This window comes from Cololabis saira, chromosome 15 (assembly GCF_033807715.1).
Source record: "Cololabis saira isolate AMF1-May2022 chromosome 15, fColSai1.1, whole genome shotgun sequence".
In the NCBI taxonomy this organism is placed as follows: Eukaryota; Metazoa; Chordata; class Actinopteri; order Beloniformes; family Belonidae; genus Cololabis; species Cololabis saira.
Window position 1 is genome coordinate 30,194,532 of NC_084601.1, and position 15,270 is coordinate 30,209,801.

General features: G+C 48.7%; 1 protein-coding gene and 1 pseudogene across 4 annotated transcripts; one reads left to right on the plus strand and one right to left on the minus strand.

Annotated features, from left to right (window-relative positions):
• Positions 1–692: 692 nt before the first annotated feature.
• On the plus strand, positions 693–6,066 carry mbpa (myelin basic protein a). 4 transcript variants are annotated; one of them, XM_061741329.1, is made up of 7 exons: positions 693–947; positions 1,746–1,841; positions 2,025–2,051; positions 3,252–3,272; positions 4,824–4,904; positions 5,000–5,020; positions 5,877–5,993. In XM_061741329.1, exons 1-6 carry the CDS (start codon positions 717–719, stop codon positions 5,000–5,002), a joined length of 459 nt encoding a protein of 152 aa, XP_061597313.1. In that variant the 5' UTR covers positions 693–716; the 3' UTR covers positions 5,003–5,020; positions 5,877–5,993. The 4 variants fall into 4 exon arrangements, with proteins under 4 accessions (XP_061597313.1, XP_061597312.1, XP_061597315.1 ...); XM_061741328.1 differs by lacking the exon at positions 5,000–5,020 and having other exon boundaries at positions 5,877–6,066; XM_061741331.1 differs by lacking the exons at positions 2,025–2,051; positions 3,252–3,272.
• A 2,262-nt stretch (positions 6,067–8,328) lies between these two features.
• On the minus strand, positions 8,329–15,270 carry LOC133460624 (zinc finger and BTB domain-containing protein 22-like; annotated as a pseudogene).

Genomic DNA, 15,270 nt, shown 5'->3' on the forward strand with positions numbered 1-15,270 from the left:
TTATCCAGTGGGTCCGTCGGGTCGGACTCTTCAAACTATTTTCTCCAAAAGTTGCTTCATGACTCCAAACACGCAGCAGGCGGCACAACGAGGCCTCTGTGGGGAGATATTAATATTCTGATGCATCGTGGGTGGTTTTCCAACACAAGTGACCCGACGACAGACGGGGCTTTGTTTGCGGCCGGGCCGCTGGGCCAGAACCGCTTGAGCGGCTGTAATGTGGTACAATGGTACAGCGAGAGTCGACCCGATGGGCCTGCAGGCCCTGCAGGGTCCCGTACAGGGAGACATGACCCGGGTCACGACCCGGGGCGTTGGACCAGAAGGTCCGGGTCTCAGCTTCTGCTGGTTCTGGTCTGGAACCAGCAGAACCGGCAGAAGCCAAAACGTGCCGAGTCACAGACGCCGACATTTGCATCTCTTACAGGACGATGCTCCGTCCGGCGGCCCGAGGTCCGAACGCCGGCGCCGGCGGGCCAACAATGGCCTCACAGAGAAATCGCTTCAGAACAAAACATAAACCATTTATATTGATGATTAAACATTCAGATCTGCAGCGCTGCTTTGCATCGGCGTGAGTTCAGGCTCAGAGGTCGGCCTTGTCCCGGCGGTCGGGGCGAGGCGGAACAATGGCCGGGCCGGCGGTGACTGACACAAACCCCTGAGGCCCAGAAGAATGCCTGGCGCCGGGCCAGAACCCCCCCCCTCCCGGGTCGATGACACCTTCAAAGACGGCCCACCGAGCGTCAGACGGAGACATCAGCAGCTCGCAGTCGGACTCCACACCGCAGCATCTCATCCAGCAGATCAGTTCCTCAACCGCTGCCATGGCAACCGCAAGCACCTCCGGACAGAGCGCCTTCGGACTCGGCAGGAAGAAGAAGAACCCGGGTCTGATGGACCAGATTAGCACCTTCTTCGGAGGAGACAAGAAGAAGAGGAGCAAGGTGGGCCCCGTTCGTAGTTCCTGGCGACGACTTTCTCTCTTTTTAGCCTATTTTTTTCTTCTTTTTATTTCTATTTTTTTCTTCTTTTCATTCCTATTTTCTTATTCTTTTTATTTCTATTTTATTCTAATCAAACTGTAGTTATACTGCTGGGTCGTCTCACGGCAGGAAACTGAAAAGATTCTCGATGTTTTCTGCTCCGTTTCTTCCTTTGGCGTTAACTTTTCGATCGTTTTTTAAACTTCCTTAAAGCCACCCTATGTGGTAACAACCAAATCTGACCACATTCTGGAGGCACAGCACAGCAAAGTTCCCGTGTCGGACATATCGATGTGCAGGACCTTCTCCTCTCATTGGCCGGTACTGTCCGGTTCTACGCCCCCCGTGTGGTCAGAAGTGGTAGCGCCACACAGGATGACTGGAAACTGCTTCTATTTTCTGCTTTTATTTTTGTTCTTTTCTTCAGACATTCTGAGCACATTTCTGACTTGGAAGTTGGAAGAAAGCTGGCTTTGGTTTTTTGTTAGATAAACAGACGGCATCAAGATTTCTTTCTTGTTGTTTTTAGTCCGACTGCAGAATTTTAAAGCCACCATATGTAGTAATAACACCACTGGCCTCGTGGGAGCCAGCGAGCCGGGGAGATCTGGTACGTTGTTCCATATATGAACTTCCCCATGTCCCCTGGTGGCCACAGGCGGTGTTACTACATAGGGTGGCTTTAATATTCAGAGTTCAAACCTCACCCTTCGAACCCTCGATGACATCATGACTTCATGGGACTCTGTTCTCCCCCAGGGGTCATTCCGGGGTCACCTGGCCGCCTCCCCCCAGCAGTCCTCCGCCCGCCGCAGGACCACCGAAAACGCTGTGGTGCAATTCTTCAGGAGCATCGTGAGTCATTAGTCCGTTTCCTCCTGCCCTGCTGGTGGATTGTGGGTATTTTCTTGGCGCCATTGCTGGAGAACTGTTTGCTTGTTTCTCTCCTCCCTCGCTGATCTAAATCGCTGCTTTGAGAGCTTGTTGTTGTTGTTTTCTGCCGAACAATCAGTCACTGTTGTCGTTGCTTCTGTACAGGTTTCCTCTCCTCCTCCTAAGTCCGGGGTGAGTCTCACTTCCATCCTCTCTCTTGGTCCTCAGATGCTGGAATTATGGGATGTTCAATGATCTGGGATTTCTTTTCATTACATACTTTTTATTATTTCATCCACTTCCAACCGCCTTGTGCTGGATTTTAACACTTTAGCGCCTCCTGGAGGCAGAACTGCGAGAGCCGCGAACGCAAGAAGGAGACAAAGGGATTATTATAACTTTCCACGATGATGTCATCGCAGGACAAAGAGCTCTGTGGGCGTCGTTTAGTGTCCTTACGTGGGATTGTCAGATCATAGAGACACAAATATGCACACTGGAGGAGAATTATGAATCTTTTTATCGATATTAAAGGCACTCTATGTAGTAATGCTACTTGGGAACCGTAAGACCTTGTCCTGGGTGGAGGAAGTTAAAACAAGTAGCATGAGTTGCACTGTCGCTATCATATCTGAGGTTTAGTCCGAGTCGGGAACTACGAGTTCCTAGTCGAAGGTTTAAAGTAAAACTCAAATCTCCTCAAATGCGCAGACACTGGAGGAGAATTATAAATCTTTTTCTCAATATTAAAGGCACTTTATGTAGTCTTTGAGTGCCCTGAAAAGCGCTATATAAATAAAATGCATTATTATTATTATTATTATTAGTAATGCTACCTGGGAGCCGTAAGACCTTGTCCCGGGTGGAGGAAGTTAAAACGAATTACTGTCGTATCTGACGTTTAGTCCGAGTCGGGAACTACGAGTTCCTAGTCGGAGGTTTCAGGTGGAACGGCCCCCTGAGGTCATAACTCCAGCCTGGAAAGTTAGAGGAACTTCAGTCGAGTTTGGACTGTGTACTTGGCAAATGCGATTCAGGTCGCATTTGCGTCGGAGGCTAACAGGATGCTTTCTGGTCAGCAGCGTTCTTGTTTTCATGATGACATTGTCAATGAGCAGAGAATCAACAATCCAAACATTAATGGAGAATGGACCCTCTAGCCCCGCCCCCTTTTCCTTTAGCATTTATACCCGCAAAAACGGTCCTTTTTATAAACGTTCTGTAAACACGTGAAGTTAAAATGACGTGTTTGTCCAACTGTCGGAGGTTAAAAACAACGAATTTAGGTGCCGTGAACTTTCATAATGTGGTGCATGCTGGGAAAAGTAGCTGGGATGAAAACACCGCTAGCTGCTGTTTCTCATCTGATCTGTGTTTCTCTTTCATGTCCAGTGGAGGGACGTCCTGGGTTTGGTACGTCCCGCCGTCTCCTCGAGCCGTGCACTAGCGACGCGCTCTGAGCGTGTGCAGAAACCCGGCTAAACCCGTCTGTTAGCGTGTGCACGTATAACTTGCACGCATGTCCGTCTCTCGCTTTGTGTGTTCTTTGTGCTAAACTCAGGCCCCGCCCCGCCACAGAAGCCACGCCCACCCCCTTAATGACCATTAGAATGTCATTTTTAACACTTTTGCACGTTTGTGGTGCCGACGTCTCGCTGACCCGCCTCCTCTGCTTCCGTCCAGAGCGACTCGCTGCCTCTGGACGACTTTGAAACGGCTCGGCTGTTTATGACCCGGTAAACACTTCCTCTGAGGACCCGGTGGCTGACCCCGCCCCTCCTCCTCTAGCCCCGCCCCCTCTCTTTCAGCCATAACACCTCCGTCCCCAGAGACGACTCACCAGCCCTCCTTTGTTTCCTCACCAGTTCCCGTAGAAACCAGCTGTCAATCATCCCTCCAGGAACCTCCTCTTGTGCTCCTCACCTTTCCTTCCCCCCTAAAGGTTCCCGCTAAGCGACCGGCGCCGCTCACAACGGCGCTGATGCTGCCGATGGACAGGAACCACGTAGCGGCTCGCCTCCGCATCCACCAGGACACGGAACGGTGGGGGACACACCTGGTGTCAATCACAGTTAGCTGCTTTAGCTTAGCTGACCTGTGCCTAGCATCACGTAGCATCATGTAGCTTTATCTGAAGCTCCGGCGGTCTGAGTTTCAGGTTTCACAACCGAAACGACATCTGAAACAAAGATGGGCGGAGTAATTTTTAGTAGCATTTCTTAGCATCATCAATTAGCCTGTGCTAGGCTAAGTTAAAATAGCTTAGCTGACTTGCACTAAGTGCCTAGCATCACGTAGCTTTATCGGAAGCGCGGGCGGCCCGAGTTTCAGGTTTCACAACCAAAACGACATCTGAAACAAAGATGGGCCGAGTAATTTTTTGTAGCATTCATTAGCAACATCAGTTATCATGCGCTAGGCTAAGCTAAAATAGCTATCTTAGGGTAACTGAGGTGTGGGGTGCTTTCTGCTTGTTTACCCGTTTACCACCTCTGGATTAACTTGGGGTGGGGGGAGTCAGCTCCATTACTGCAAAAGAAAAAAACAGCGTCTATATGACATCACGGTGACATCACAGATGGGGTTAGTCCAGTTCGTTTTATATAGTCTACAGGTAGCACGACCCTTTCAGTCCACTTGGGGCTCCACACCTCTGATCTTCAGGGTTCTGTGACATCACAGAACTAGGTGGTGTAAAGCTCCACCCCCTAACTCTGCAGAGGTGAGCGGGGCTGAAAGGCTGACTCCACCCCCATCGGGGCACCGGCCTGGGAACTAATCGGAGAGAACTACGTGTTTCCTGTCCAGCAGCAGCGTGTTTTTCCTCATAACTAAATACTACACCTGTCTTGTTGGGGCGTCCCTGAGGTTGGAACCTCTCGTAGGTGGAGGTGACCGCCCCCCCCCCACGCCGGAGTTGGGGGGCAGCTCTGCTTCCAGGTCTCACCCAGCGTTTGTTTCTAGGCCTCGTCGTCACCAACCAGCACCAAGTCGCCGCTCCGGAGGCGCCGGGACCAGAGCACACTGTCCCGCCTCTTCAACCTGGTGAGACATGCCCCCCCCACTGCACCCTGATCCCCCTTCCCCCCTGTAAAAGCCAGCATCACCAACTCTGTTTCCTGTCTGTGTTTGCTGGACAGTGATGCTCCCGACGGAGACCAGTGAGTAACGATAACACCATTAATCATTCTTTCATTTCAAGGTTTTTAGTCATTCAAGTTCATCAGAACGCTTCTACGGCCCGGCCCCGCCCCCCAATGATGCCCCCCCCCCCCCCTTATGTTTATGCAGAATAAATCCTCGAACCACCTCCATAACCACCGTGGTGGTTGTGTTTGCAGGCCGATTGGAGGAACGTGGTCCAGGGTAGGGTACTATGGTACTATGGTACTAGGGTAATAGGATACTAGGATACTAGGATACTAGGTCACTATGGCACTAAGGTATAATGGTACTAGATTACTATTGTACTATGGTAATGGGGCACTAGGATACTACGGCACTATGGTACTATAGTACTATGGTACCAGGGTAATATGGTACTAGAGTACTATGGTAATAGGGTACTATGGTACCAGGCCCCCGGACCAATTATCACATAAACAGTGGCAAGAAAAAACTCCCCTTTAGGAGGGAAGAAACCTGGACCAGGACCTGGGCCTTATGGGCAGGCTACATGCCCCCCCCCCCCGTAGACCTGCAGGAGCAGGGGGCTCCAGACGGCGGGCCGGGCTGTTCCATCGCGGCGCCGCCATCGTAACAAACTAACAGGGACATTTTCATAGTCGTCTTTATTCCACATTTAAACCCGAATAACGGCTGATTGTTTTCCGCCACCTGCCTACCTCAGCCCCGCCGGGTGGGGGCGGTTCCCGGCGAGGACCAGCAACCCCCACCAATGTGAAACATCAGACAATCACAAGCTGAATAACCTCCGACCGCTTCCTCCGCCAGCATGATTCGGTTAGCGGCGGCCGTGTCTCACGGCCTTGTTCTTGCTCCGCCCCTTTTCTGCAGGGAGACTCCAAGTCCCGCCCCCCCCCCAAACGCTGGAGCACCATCTTCTGAGCCGTCTGCCGAGGACCCGCCGGGCCCGGAGGAGGAGGAGCCACAGACCGGCCTGCGGAGGAGGACTCGCCGCCTCAGAGACGCTAACCGACTAACTCGCGCTACTCGCCTCCGTCGCCGCCGGAGACGCAACTCTGTACGAAACCTCGCTAATCCTGCTCGTTAGGGGCCGTCAGCCGTTTCTCAGTCAGGCTTCAAGTAAACCGTGAGCCGTCCAATGGCGCCGTCGTCCAACGTCTGAGGTCATTTTTTATTCGTCTGTTTTGTACTCGGTGATGCTTCTCGGATCGTGCTAGCTAAACGCACGACTGTACGAGGAGCATTCAGTGTCGCTTTAATGTCGTAATGAACGTACGCAGAAATACGCCGCCCTTTAAACTGCACTGTTTGGTAACGTCTGGTTCTGTCTGTTTCTCTACGTCGTCCGGAGTCTTTCACCTGTTAGCATCTTAAGGTTTGATGTTTGTTTTTATTTCGATGGTGGAGGAGGTGGGTAAGTGGGCGGAGCGTCCTGGTGGGAGGAGCTGAGATGTGTGAAGAGCAAAGTCGGATGTTGAAGTTGAATGTTCTTATATATCGTCCTTCTTTTTGTATCTGTGGTGTTGTTTTTAAAGGAAGAGCAGCGTAAATATGTTTTTTTTTTTAGATTGTTGACTCACTGAGAAAACTGTTGTGTTTCCTTTGATGGTTTTGATGTGCAGCTTAACTGAAAATAAAAGCCTCCAGCCTTCCTCTTATTTCAGAACATCTCTGTTTGGTATTTCCTAGTTTACCTCACTCACACACACATACACACACACACACATACACACACACACACACACACACACACACACAAACTCGTTTGCAGAAGTCAAGGCTGTCAGCAAGCCCCGCCCCTTGAACACAGACGAGCCAATGGCTGCGTCTCTTGGTCTCTAATTAAAACAATTAAGTATAATTAGTGACACAGACTTTTGATTGACAGCCAGCTAAGTCAATCACTTCCTCATCGTTTTCGCGGCACATCGACTTTGGGAAAGATTACACGCAGCTGGAGACGCTACCTTCGCCCCGGTCGAAGGCTAGCGAGGGCATCTATAGATAAATGGACATATCTATACTTAAATGGACATTTATAGTTAAATGCACATATCTATAGATAAATTGACATCTTTATAGATAAATGGACATTTATAGTTAAATGGACATTTATAGTTAAATGGACATATCTATAGATAACAAGTTCAGCAAGTTAGTTGAAGTCACCTGAAGGCCTGTTGACCAGCAGAGACACGCTAACGAATACGGATTAAGTGCAGCAGCTGCACCAGAAGTCACGAAAAAACGTTGAGCCGATCAAACTAAATACGAGAAAACGATGAAGAAAACTGGCGAGAAGTACTGAACATTCGTCGCTAACGTCACCCGGGTCGACGTGAAGAGAACTCTCCGTTCACATCTCAACTTTGGGTCACTAGTCGGTTCTCGAGTCAGAATTAAAGCAAATAAGACGACCTCCTCTAGACGCCGCGTCGGCTGATGTTAGTTAGCAGCCGACTCGCCATCGCCCCCTGCAGCACAAACGAGCAGCACAAAAGCGGGTGACAGTGATGTTTAGATCAGACCGACGCAGGAGAAACAGGGTGACCCCACCACCCCCCGGCAGTAACACGGTTCAAGACTAGGCCTGTGTTGAAAAATATCGATTTTCCGATTCTAAATCGATTCTCATATTAATTCCTAAAAATTGATTCATATGTCTAAAGATCGATTTTTTTCATCATTACAACTTTTGGTATTTTTTTGTTTATGCCCAAAAAAAGGAATATTTTGTTGGACACAAGAATAACGGGTGCCATGTTTTTGCCTTTAAATATATATATATATATATATATATATATACCGTGATACATTTTTCAGTTATAATTGCATAAATTGTCTATATTTCATTACTTTATATACTGTCTTGGGGTTACATTTGCATAAAATCCTAAAAACCAAATTCTCAAAAATTAAAAACCGAAATAGACGGAAAATGGAAAAAATAAAACAGATTTCATACGTCTCTGTTTCCTCCCTGGATCTGTTTGGTAATTCTGCCCCACGATGTTTCTGAAAGCAGTTCTATCAGCATTTTGGGGGGTTATTGGTTCTTACAGCATCATTAGCTGCCAATACTTACTGTTGAATCTCAATATAATACTAGTATTAAGATGTTACATAACTACACAGTCATATAATTCATGCAATAGCTCAAAAACTGTTTTAATAACACTAACCCAAATCAATATCAGAATCGAATCGAATCTTGATAATCAATTCTGAATCTTAAGAATCGGAATTGAATCAATTCTTGACATTTGAATCGACCCCCAGCCCTAATCAAGACTGGACAACGTTTCACAAAAACACATCTGTTTTATTCCAGACGCAGGTGAACAACAAACATTTCATGTGCAAAGTGCAAAGTCGCCTCCAGGCCGGTACATTCACGGTAGCACCTCTGGGCAAAGGTCGCGGTCGCGCCTCGTCATCACATCCACGAAGAGAAGACATAGAAAGAACCAAAGTGAAGCAGCAGCCCGGCTGAGGCGCTCGCGGACTTCTGAAAGTTCCCGGGAACCGTGCAGCGCCGGAGACCTTCCCGCTAGCTCCCGCTGAAGCTCTCCGTGGCTTCCTCCTTAAAAACATGGCCGACGGCGTCCAGGTGTTGCGCCGGGCCGCTCAGGTGCTCCACGATCCCTGACACGCCGCCCAGCAGCCCCCCCATGCCGTCCTCCATCTCCCGGTGGAAGTCCACCTCCTCCACCTTCACCTGCCCCGGCGGGGGGGGCAGGAAGGCCTCGCCCTCGTCGAAGCCGTAGCCGTAGGCGTCGTCCACGTCGGCCGGTGCCGAGGCCGCGGCGGCGCCGGCACCGCCGCTAGCGGCCGAGGAGCTGGACGCCAGGCCCTCGCAGCGCGCCTGGTGCCGCAGGAAGCTGTCCCTCCAGATCACCTTCTTGCCGCAGAGGCCGCACTCGTAGGGCCGCAGGCCGCCGTGCGTCTTCAGGTGCTTGGTCAGGTGGTGCTTCATCTTGAAGGACTTGGTGCAGACGGGGCAGCCGAAGGGCCGCAGGTTCAGGTGCTGCATCTTCACGTGCCGGTCCCGCATGCTCTTCAGCGTGTAGGCCTTGCCGCAGTGGCAGAAGTGCACCTTCCCGGCGTAGGGGGCGCCGGCGGCCGACACCGAGGACGAGGACGAGGACGGCGTGGGGGGGGACAGCGGTGGCTGGAACGGCGCTGACGGCTGGCGGCTGGAGCTGGGGGTCAGGGAGCAGCCCTGCCAGCTCCCGTCCGACCCCCCCAGGAGGTCAGGGGACCCCAGGGGCCGCTGGGAAACCTGCCCGGTGCCGTCCTCGATCTCGTCGTACGTGTCCCTGCTGTAGCTGCCGGATGTGAAGCAGTCCAGGTCCACGTCGTCCTCGTCGTCCTCGTCCTCGCCGTCCGGCGGCCTCTGCTCCGGCTGGGACCAGGGCCCCGCCTGCCACTGGAGCCGGGCCGGGGGGGGCCCCGAGGGCCCGGGAACCCCGGAGCCACAGCCCTGGAGGCCGGGCAGGCCCGAGGACGGGTCGCCCCCCACGTCCCTCTGCACCTTCTCCTTCGTCTCCTCGCCGCTCGGCTTCTCCGGGGCGCCGCCCCCCCCGCCCGCCGCCGGCTCGCCTGGAACCGGCCGAAACTCTGGAGACACAAACATGGACTCGTCACCGCCCCCTGGTGGACATGTTGCTTAGCAACCACATGGATGTAAATGACCTCCGTGTGAAAACGGAGCTAAAACATATGGAAGAGTATTAGGGCCAGGCAGGTGAAAATAAAAATAATATTTTAGAGGAGGAAGATTTTTTTTCATTATGCACTTCGAGAAAAAAGTCGAAATGTCAAGAAAAAAGTCGAAATTTCGTGAATAAAGTTGAACAACAAGGTTCTGAATACAAGAATTGGCTTTACGATATTGATTTGAAACAGATATTACACATATGCAGTTGCAAAACTTCAGAAACGCACCCTTAACGTTCCACTCCAAGGATCTAAGTTAGTTAGTTAGTAGTTAAGAGAATAATGTTGAAATACAATTTCGAGAAAAAAAAAAAGTCAAAATTTCGTGAATAAAGTTGAAATTTCTACTTTATTCTCGAAATTGCGACTTTATTCACGAAATTTCAACTTTATTTCACAAAATTTCGACTTCCACTGGATTCTGTTTGGAACATTTTAAAAAAAGTCGAAATGTCGAGATTAATGTTGAAGTACAATTTCGAGAAAAAAGTCAAAATGTCAAGAAAAAAGTCGAAATGTTGAGAAAAAAAGTTGACATGTCAAGATTAATGTTGAAGTACAATTACGAGAAAAAAGGGAAAATTTTGACTTTTAATCTTCCTCCTCTCAAATATTTTTTCTCCTGCATTGTGTCTCGTTTTCTTCAGGTGATAAAGGTTCGTTGACGACGATATTTAGTCATAATTTCCGTTGACGACAGCAGCTTTACTCTGGACCGCGGTGTGTTCGTGTGACGGGTCTCACCGCAGGAACCGGTCGGTACGAAGGTTTCCTTCCTCTCCGCCTGATCTCCAACTCCCTCATCGGCCTCGATCTCCCGTCTCTCGCTCCTCCTCCTGTCCTGCGTCTCATCCGTCTCCCTCGTCTTGTCGAGGCCTCGGTCTCCCCCCCGCGGCTGGAACCGGACCTTCTGCTTGTCCCCAGCGGGCACCCCCCCTCCGTGGTGCCGGCCCGGCCCCTCCTGAGCGGCCGGGCCGCCCCTGGCGCCGCTGGAGACCAGCGCGTCCTCGGCGCCGCCGTAGTCCCCGTCCAGGTAGTCCAGCTGGGAGTCCGGGGGGTGCTGGCCCGGCTGGGGCCGCGGCCGCGCCCAGCGGGGGGGGGTGCTGCGGGCGCCGCCAGGTGGCCAGTGGGGGCAGCGCGTCGGGCCTGCGCTCGCGGCGCCGGCCCTCCCGCTCCCCGTACAGGCAGTCCGTGCTGCTGGGGGACTGCTGGCGGGAGCCCGACCCGGGGGCCGCCGCCGCCTCGGTCGCCGCCGCGTCTCCGGACGACCGCGGCCGCTTCAGGATCTCCGTGCATTTGTCCACGATGTGCCACATCTGCAGGAAGCTGGCCACCGTCACGTAGTTGACGATGTCGTCGTGCACGATGCTCAGCTGGCCCGTGTAGGCGGAGCTCAGGACGCTGTCGAAGGCCACCGGGTCCATGACGGAGGGCAGGGAGACGGTCGTCACGTTCTTCAGCAGGACCTGAAGGAAACACGAATAACTATGTTATGTAATGTTGAAGTACAATTTTGAGAAAAAAGTCAAAATGTCGAGATTAATGTTGAAGTACAATTTTGAGAAAAAAGTCGAAATGTCGAGAAAAAAGTCGAAATGTCGAGATTAATGTTGAAGTACAATTTTAGTAAAGGTCTGGAGGCTGATGCACACCCAGTGCTTTAAGTGGGCCGGTACGGAGCGGTACGCAGTACCGGCACTTCTAAATTTTACCCATCAGCGTACCGGAAATTATTTACTGTGTGCGGCACGTACCGGTACTGTTCTTCCCAGATTCCCCATCAGTCAGTAACTCCCCCCGATCTCCCCAAAGTCCATGCACGTCGCCACCATATATTTTGGGGGGGACGCGTCCCCCCCACCCTTGAAAAAAAGTCGTTCGGACCCCCCCACATTTGCTAGTCCAGCGTGTTTTCATTGCTTCACAATCAAATCCGTTCCACTTTATGAGTAGGAGATTACCCATATCTACAGAAATCCACTCCGCGTTTTACTTCTGTTTTTTAACACGGCAGCAGCAGCAGCATTCAAAACATTCAGTCAGTCTGAGGCAAGCCGATGTGGAGATGCCGAGATGGACATAAGAAATTAAGTAAGTTACCAAGTTTTACCTTGAGTGGCCAAACAGCAAAATTGCGTTGTTCCATGTTCAAACACAGCCAGCTTATATATATATCGACGCAGACCCTACGGCGTAGGGTACGGCGTACGTTGCGCGTCGCCGCGTAGCCTACGCCGTAGGCTCTGCGTTGGTGTAACGCAGAACCATAAATCAGCTCCGGAGCCGGCAGGCAGACAGAAATCAGCCTTTATTCTGGCGAGGTTGCAAAAAACGTGCAAAAAAGTGATTATGTACATTCACTGAGTGAATATTATGAAAGTAAAATATATATTTCTCGCTGTATGACGACTAAAAGCATTCTGGGATTTTATTTTCTCCCTAGAAAACTAGTTTTTTCTTTTTAAATCAGAGGGTGTTGTGTAAAATTCCCACTGTGACGTACTGGGTGCCTTCACAGGTGTTGAACACTGGCCTGCTTCTTGTTACACCTCACATCTCACATATAGTTGTATGTTCTGCAGGTCACTAAATAGTTTGTATTTCCTCATTACTTTTTTTTCAAGAGATTTTTTGTTGCATGACATTAATCCTCATTTAATAAATTGCCTAAAAAGTGCCAAAAAAGTTGTCAGTGTCAGTCCTCTATGAATTAAACCAACACATAATAGTAGTCAGTAATTGCTGACCATGCCAGCTCCAAGGAAAAACAAAGAGAGAGGGAGATTATTTTGGGTGTAAAATGCACCAGAATGCGGGAAATTGAATCTACTATTATATATATATATATATATATATATATATATATATATATATATATATATATATATATATATATATATATATATACACACAAATTTACATAGTCCCATATTTGTATGACTGGAGGGGGAGAGTACCGGCACTTATTTTTTCCCACTTAAAGCACTGTGCACACCTAAAAAAAGACTTGGTGAAACAGGTGCGTTGGAGTAGGTAGGAGTGAATCAAGGAAAAAAAGGGGTCTCCCGCACACTGTAAAGTCAAATGCAAAAAACTTTAATAGGGTAAACAAATAAGCAACGTTTCGGTCCACAGGACCTTTCTCAAGCAGAGATTTTTTGAAGTACAATTTTAGAAAAAAGTCGAAATGTCGAGATTAATGTTGAAGTACAATTTCGAGAAAAAAGTCGAAATGTCAAGAAAAAAGTCGAAACGTCGAGAAAAAAGTCGAAATGTCGAGATTAATGTTGAAGTACAATGCCTTTTTTCTCGACATTTCTACTTTTTTCTCGAAGTGCATAATGAAAAAATTCTCTCCTCTAAAATATTATTCTTATTTTTCTCCTGCCTGGCCCTAATACTCTTCCTTGGTAAGTTATCTGTTGACAGAAACAACAATGTTTTTGGTGAGTCATGTGACCACTAAACCTCCACGCTGCTGACGGAGGACGGATGTCGGGTCCAGGTGACCCGGGACGACCCGTCAGGTGCGTGTTGACGCGGCTCACCTGGTCGTGGAAGTACGGCGAGGAGGCGGCGAGGACGCAGCGGTGGGCCCGGAACACCCGGCCCTGGACCTGGATGGACAGGTCGCACAGCCGACCCTCCTCCCGCTGCCGGTTCAGGTTGTCCAGAACCGCGGCCCGGGCCCCGGGAAAACACACCTGGACGGTGAGGCCGGCCGGAGCCACGGAGTCACAGCAGGTCGGGTCCATGGCCCCACGAGACCTGCAGACGGGAACCAAACCTCATCACGTCACATTATATCAGGCAGCAGATCAACGCATCATTAGAAGCACAGTGTTTTTATTGACTATATGCTAATGAGTTTGGGTCGAACTAACATCTTAGTTTTTATTAGTTTTAGTCACGTTCATTCTCCTTTTAGTCGTGTCAAGTTTCAGTCGACTAAAAGTCTGAGTATTTTAGTCTGATTTTAGTCAGAATTGTCCAGGACCATTTTAGTCTAGTTTTAGTCAAAGATTGTATTTAGCCAAACCTATTTTACAATTCAAACAAGGTTATCTTATTATTAGGGCTGGGGATCGATTCAAATATCAAGAAATCGATTCGATTCCGATTATTAAGATTTGGAATCGATTATCACGATCCGATTCGATTCGATCCGATATTGATTTGGGTTACTGTTAATAAAACTGTTTTTTCAGCTGTTGCATGAATTATATGACTGTGTAGTTATGCAACATATTAATACTAGTATTATATTGAGATTCAACAGCAAGTATTGCAGCTAATGATGCTGTAAGGACCAATCAGCTCCCAGAATGCTGATAGAACTGCTTTCAGAAACATTGTGTGGGTCAGAATTACCAAACAGATCCAGGGAGGAAACAGAGGACGAAAGAAATCGCTTTTATTTTTTCCCCATTTATGAGAATTTGGTTTTTAACATTTATGCAAATGTAACCCCAAGACAGTATATTTTTCTGCATTTCTCCGTCCTCACTCAGCAGCAGCGACTAAACCAGAGGAAACTACTTCAAACATGGAGATTAAGGATCTTTGTTAGAACATTTCGTCTCGTTTTTACGGAGCCCCTCTGGTAACATTTGAAAAAAATAAAATAATGCGTGGGCACGAGATACATAATGCGTGGCCACGCATTATTTTTTTTTTTTTCAAATGTCTCCAGAGGGGCTCCGTACGTTTTGGTCAACGAAGATGACACATTTTAGCAGAGTTTTTATTTTGTAATCTACATTTTAGTCTGGTTTTTATTCCTCTACGATATTGCATTATATATTTAATTATCGTTATTGTCACATGACCAGCATTCTCTTTTCGTCTCGTTTTCCTCAGGTGATAAAGGTTCGTTGACGACGATATTTAGTCATAATTTTCGTTGACGAAAACAACTTTACTAATGAATAATTATCACGATATAACATAAATATTTATCGTATAAACAATATATTTTTAAAGTTTGTACTACATGGTATTACGTGATTACAATATTGTTTCTCCATGTTTGAACATTATGACGTCAGGGGGAGGTTGTCCAGTTCTTCTTATACAGTCAATAATTTACGACCTGGATTCTGTTGATCCCAGAAATCAATCATTTTGTAACAACTTGTTTAAGTGTCATGTTGTTTTGATTAAAGGTCCCTTGAATCTCAAAACTATGAAACACATGTTGTCAGGAAAACTCTCCCACGACAGCAGGATCGTCCATCAAACAGCACTGACACCCTCAGAAAACACTCTTAAATGACCTTCCAGGGAAGGAAACAGACCAAACTGTTCAGGTTTGGGTTAAAAAACAACCATTAATGTTTTAATGTTGCAGCACCTGCGGGAGCTACCCGGGAGCTAACCGGCTCGGTTACGGTACCTTTTGGTTCGTTTGGCTCTTTTACCTTCACGGAGGAAGCTGTTGACTATCTGCAGCTCAACATTGTTGTGTTATTTCGTCCAAAAACGAGGTTTTGTGGCGGTTTGAGCTCAGAAACCATCCTGCTAATCGAGGCTAATGCTGCGTTCA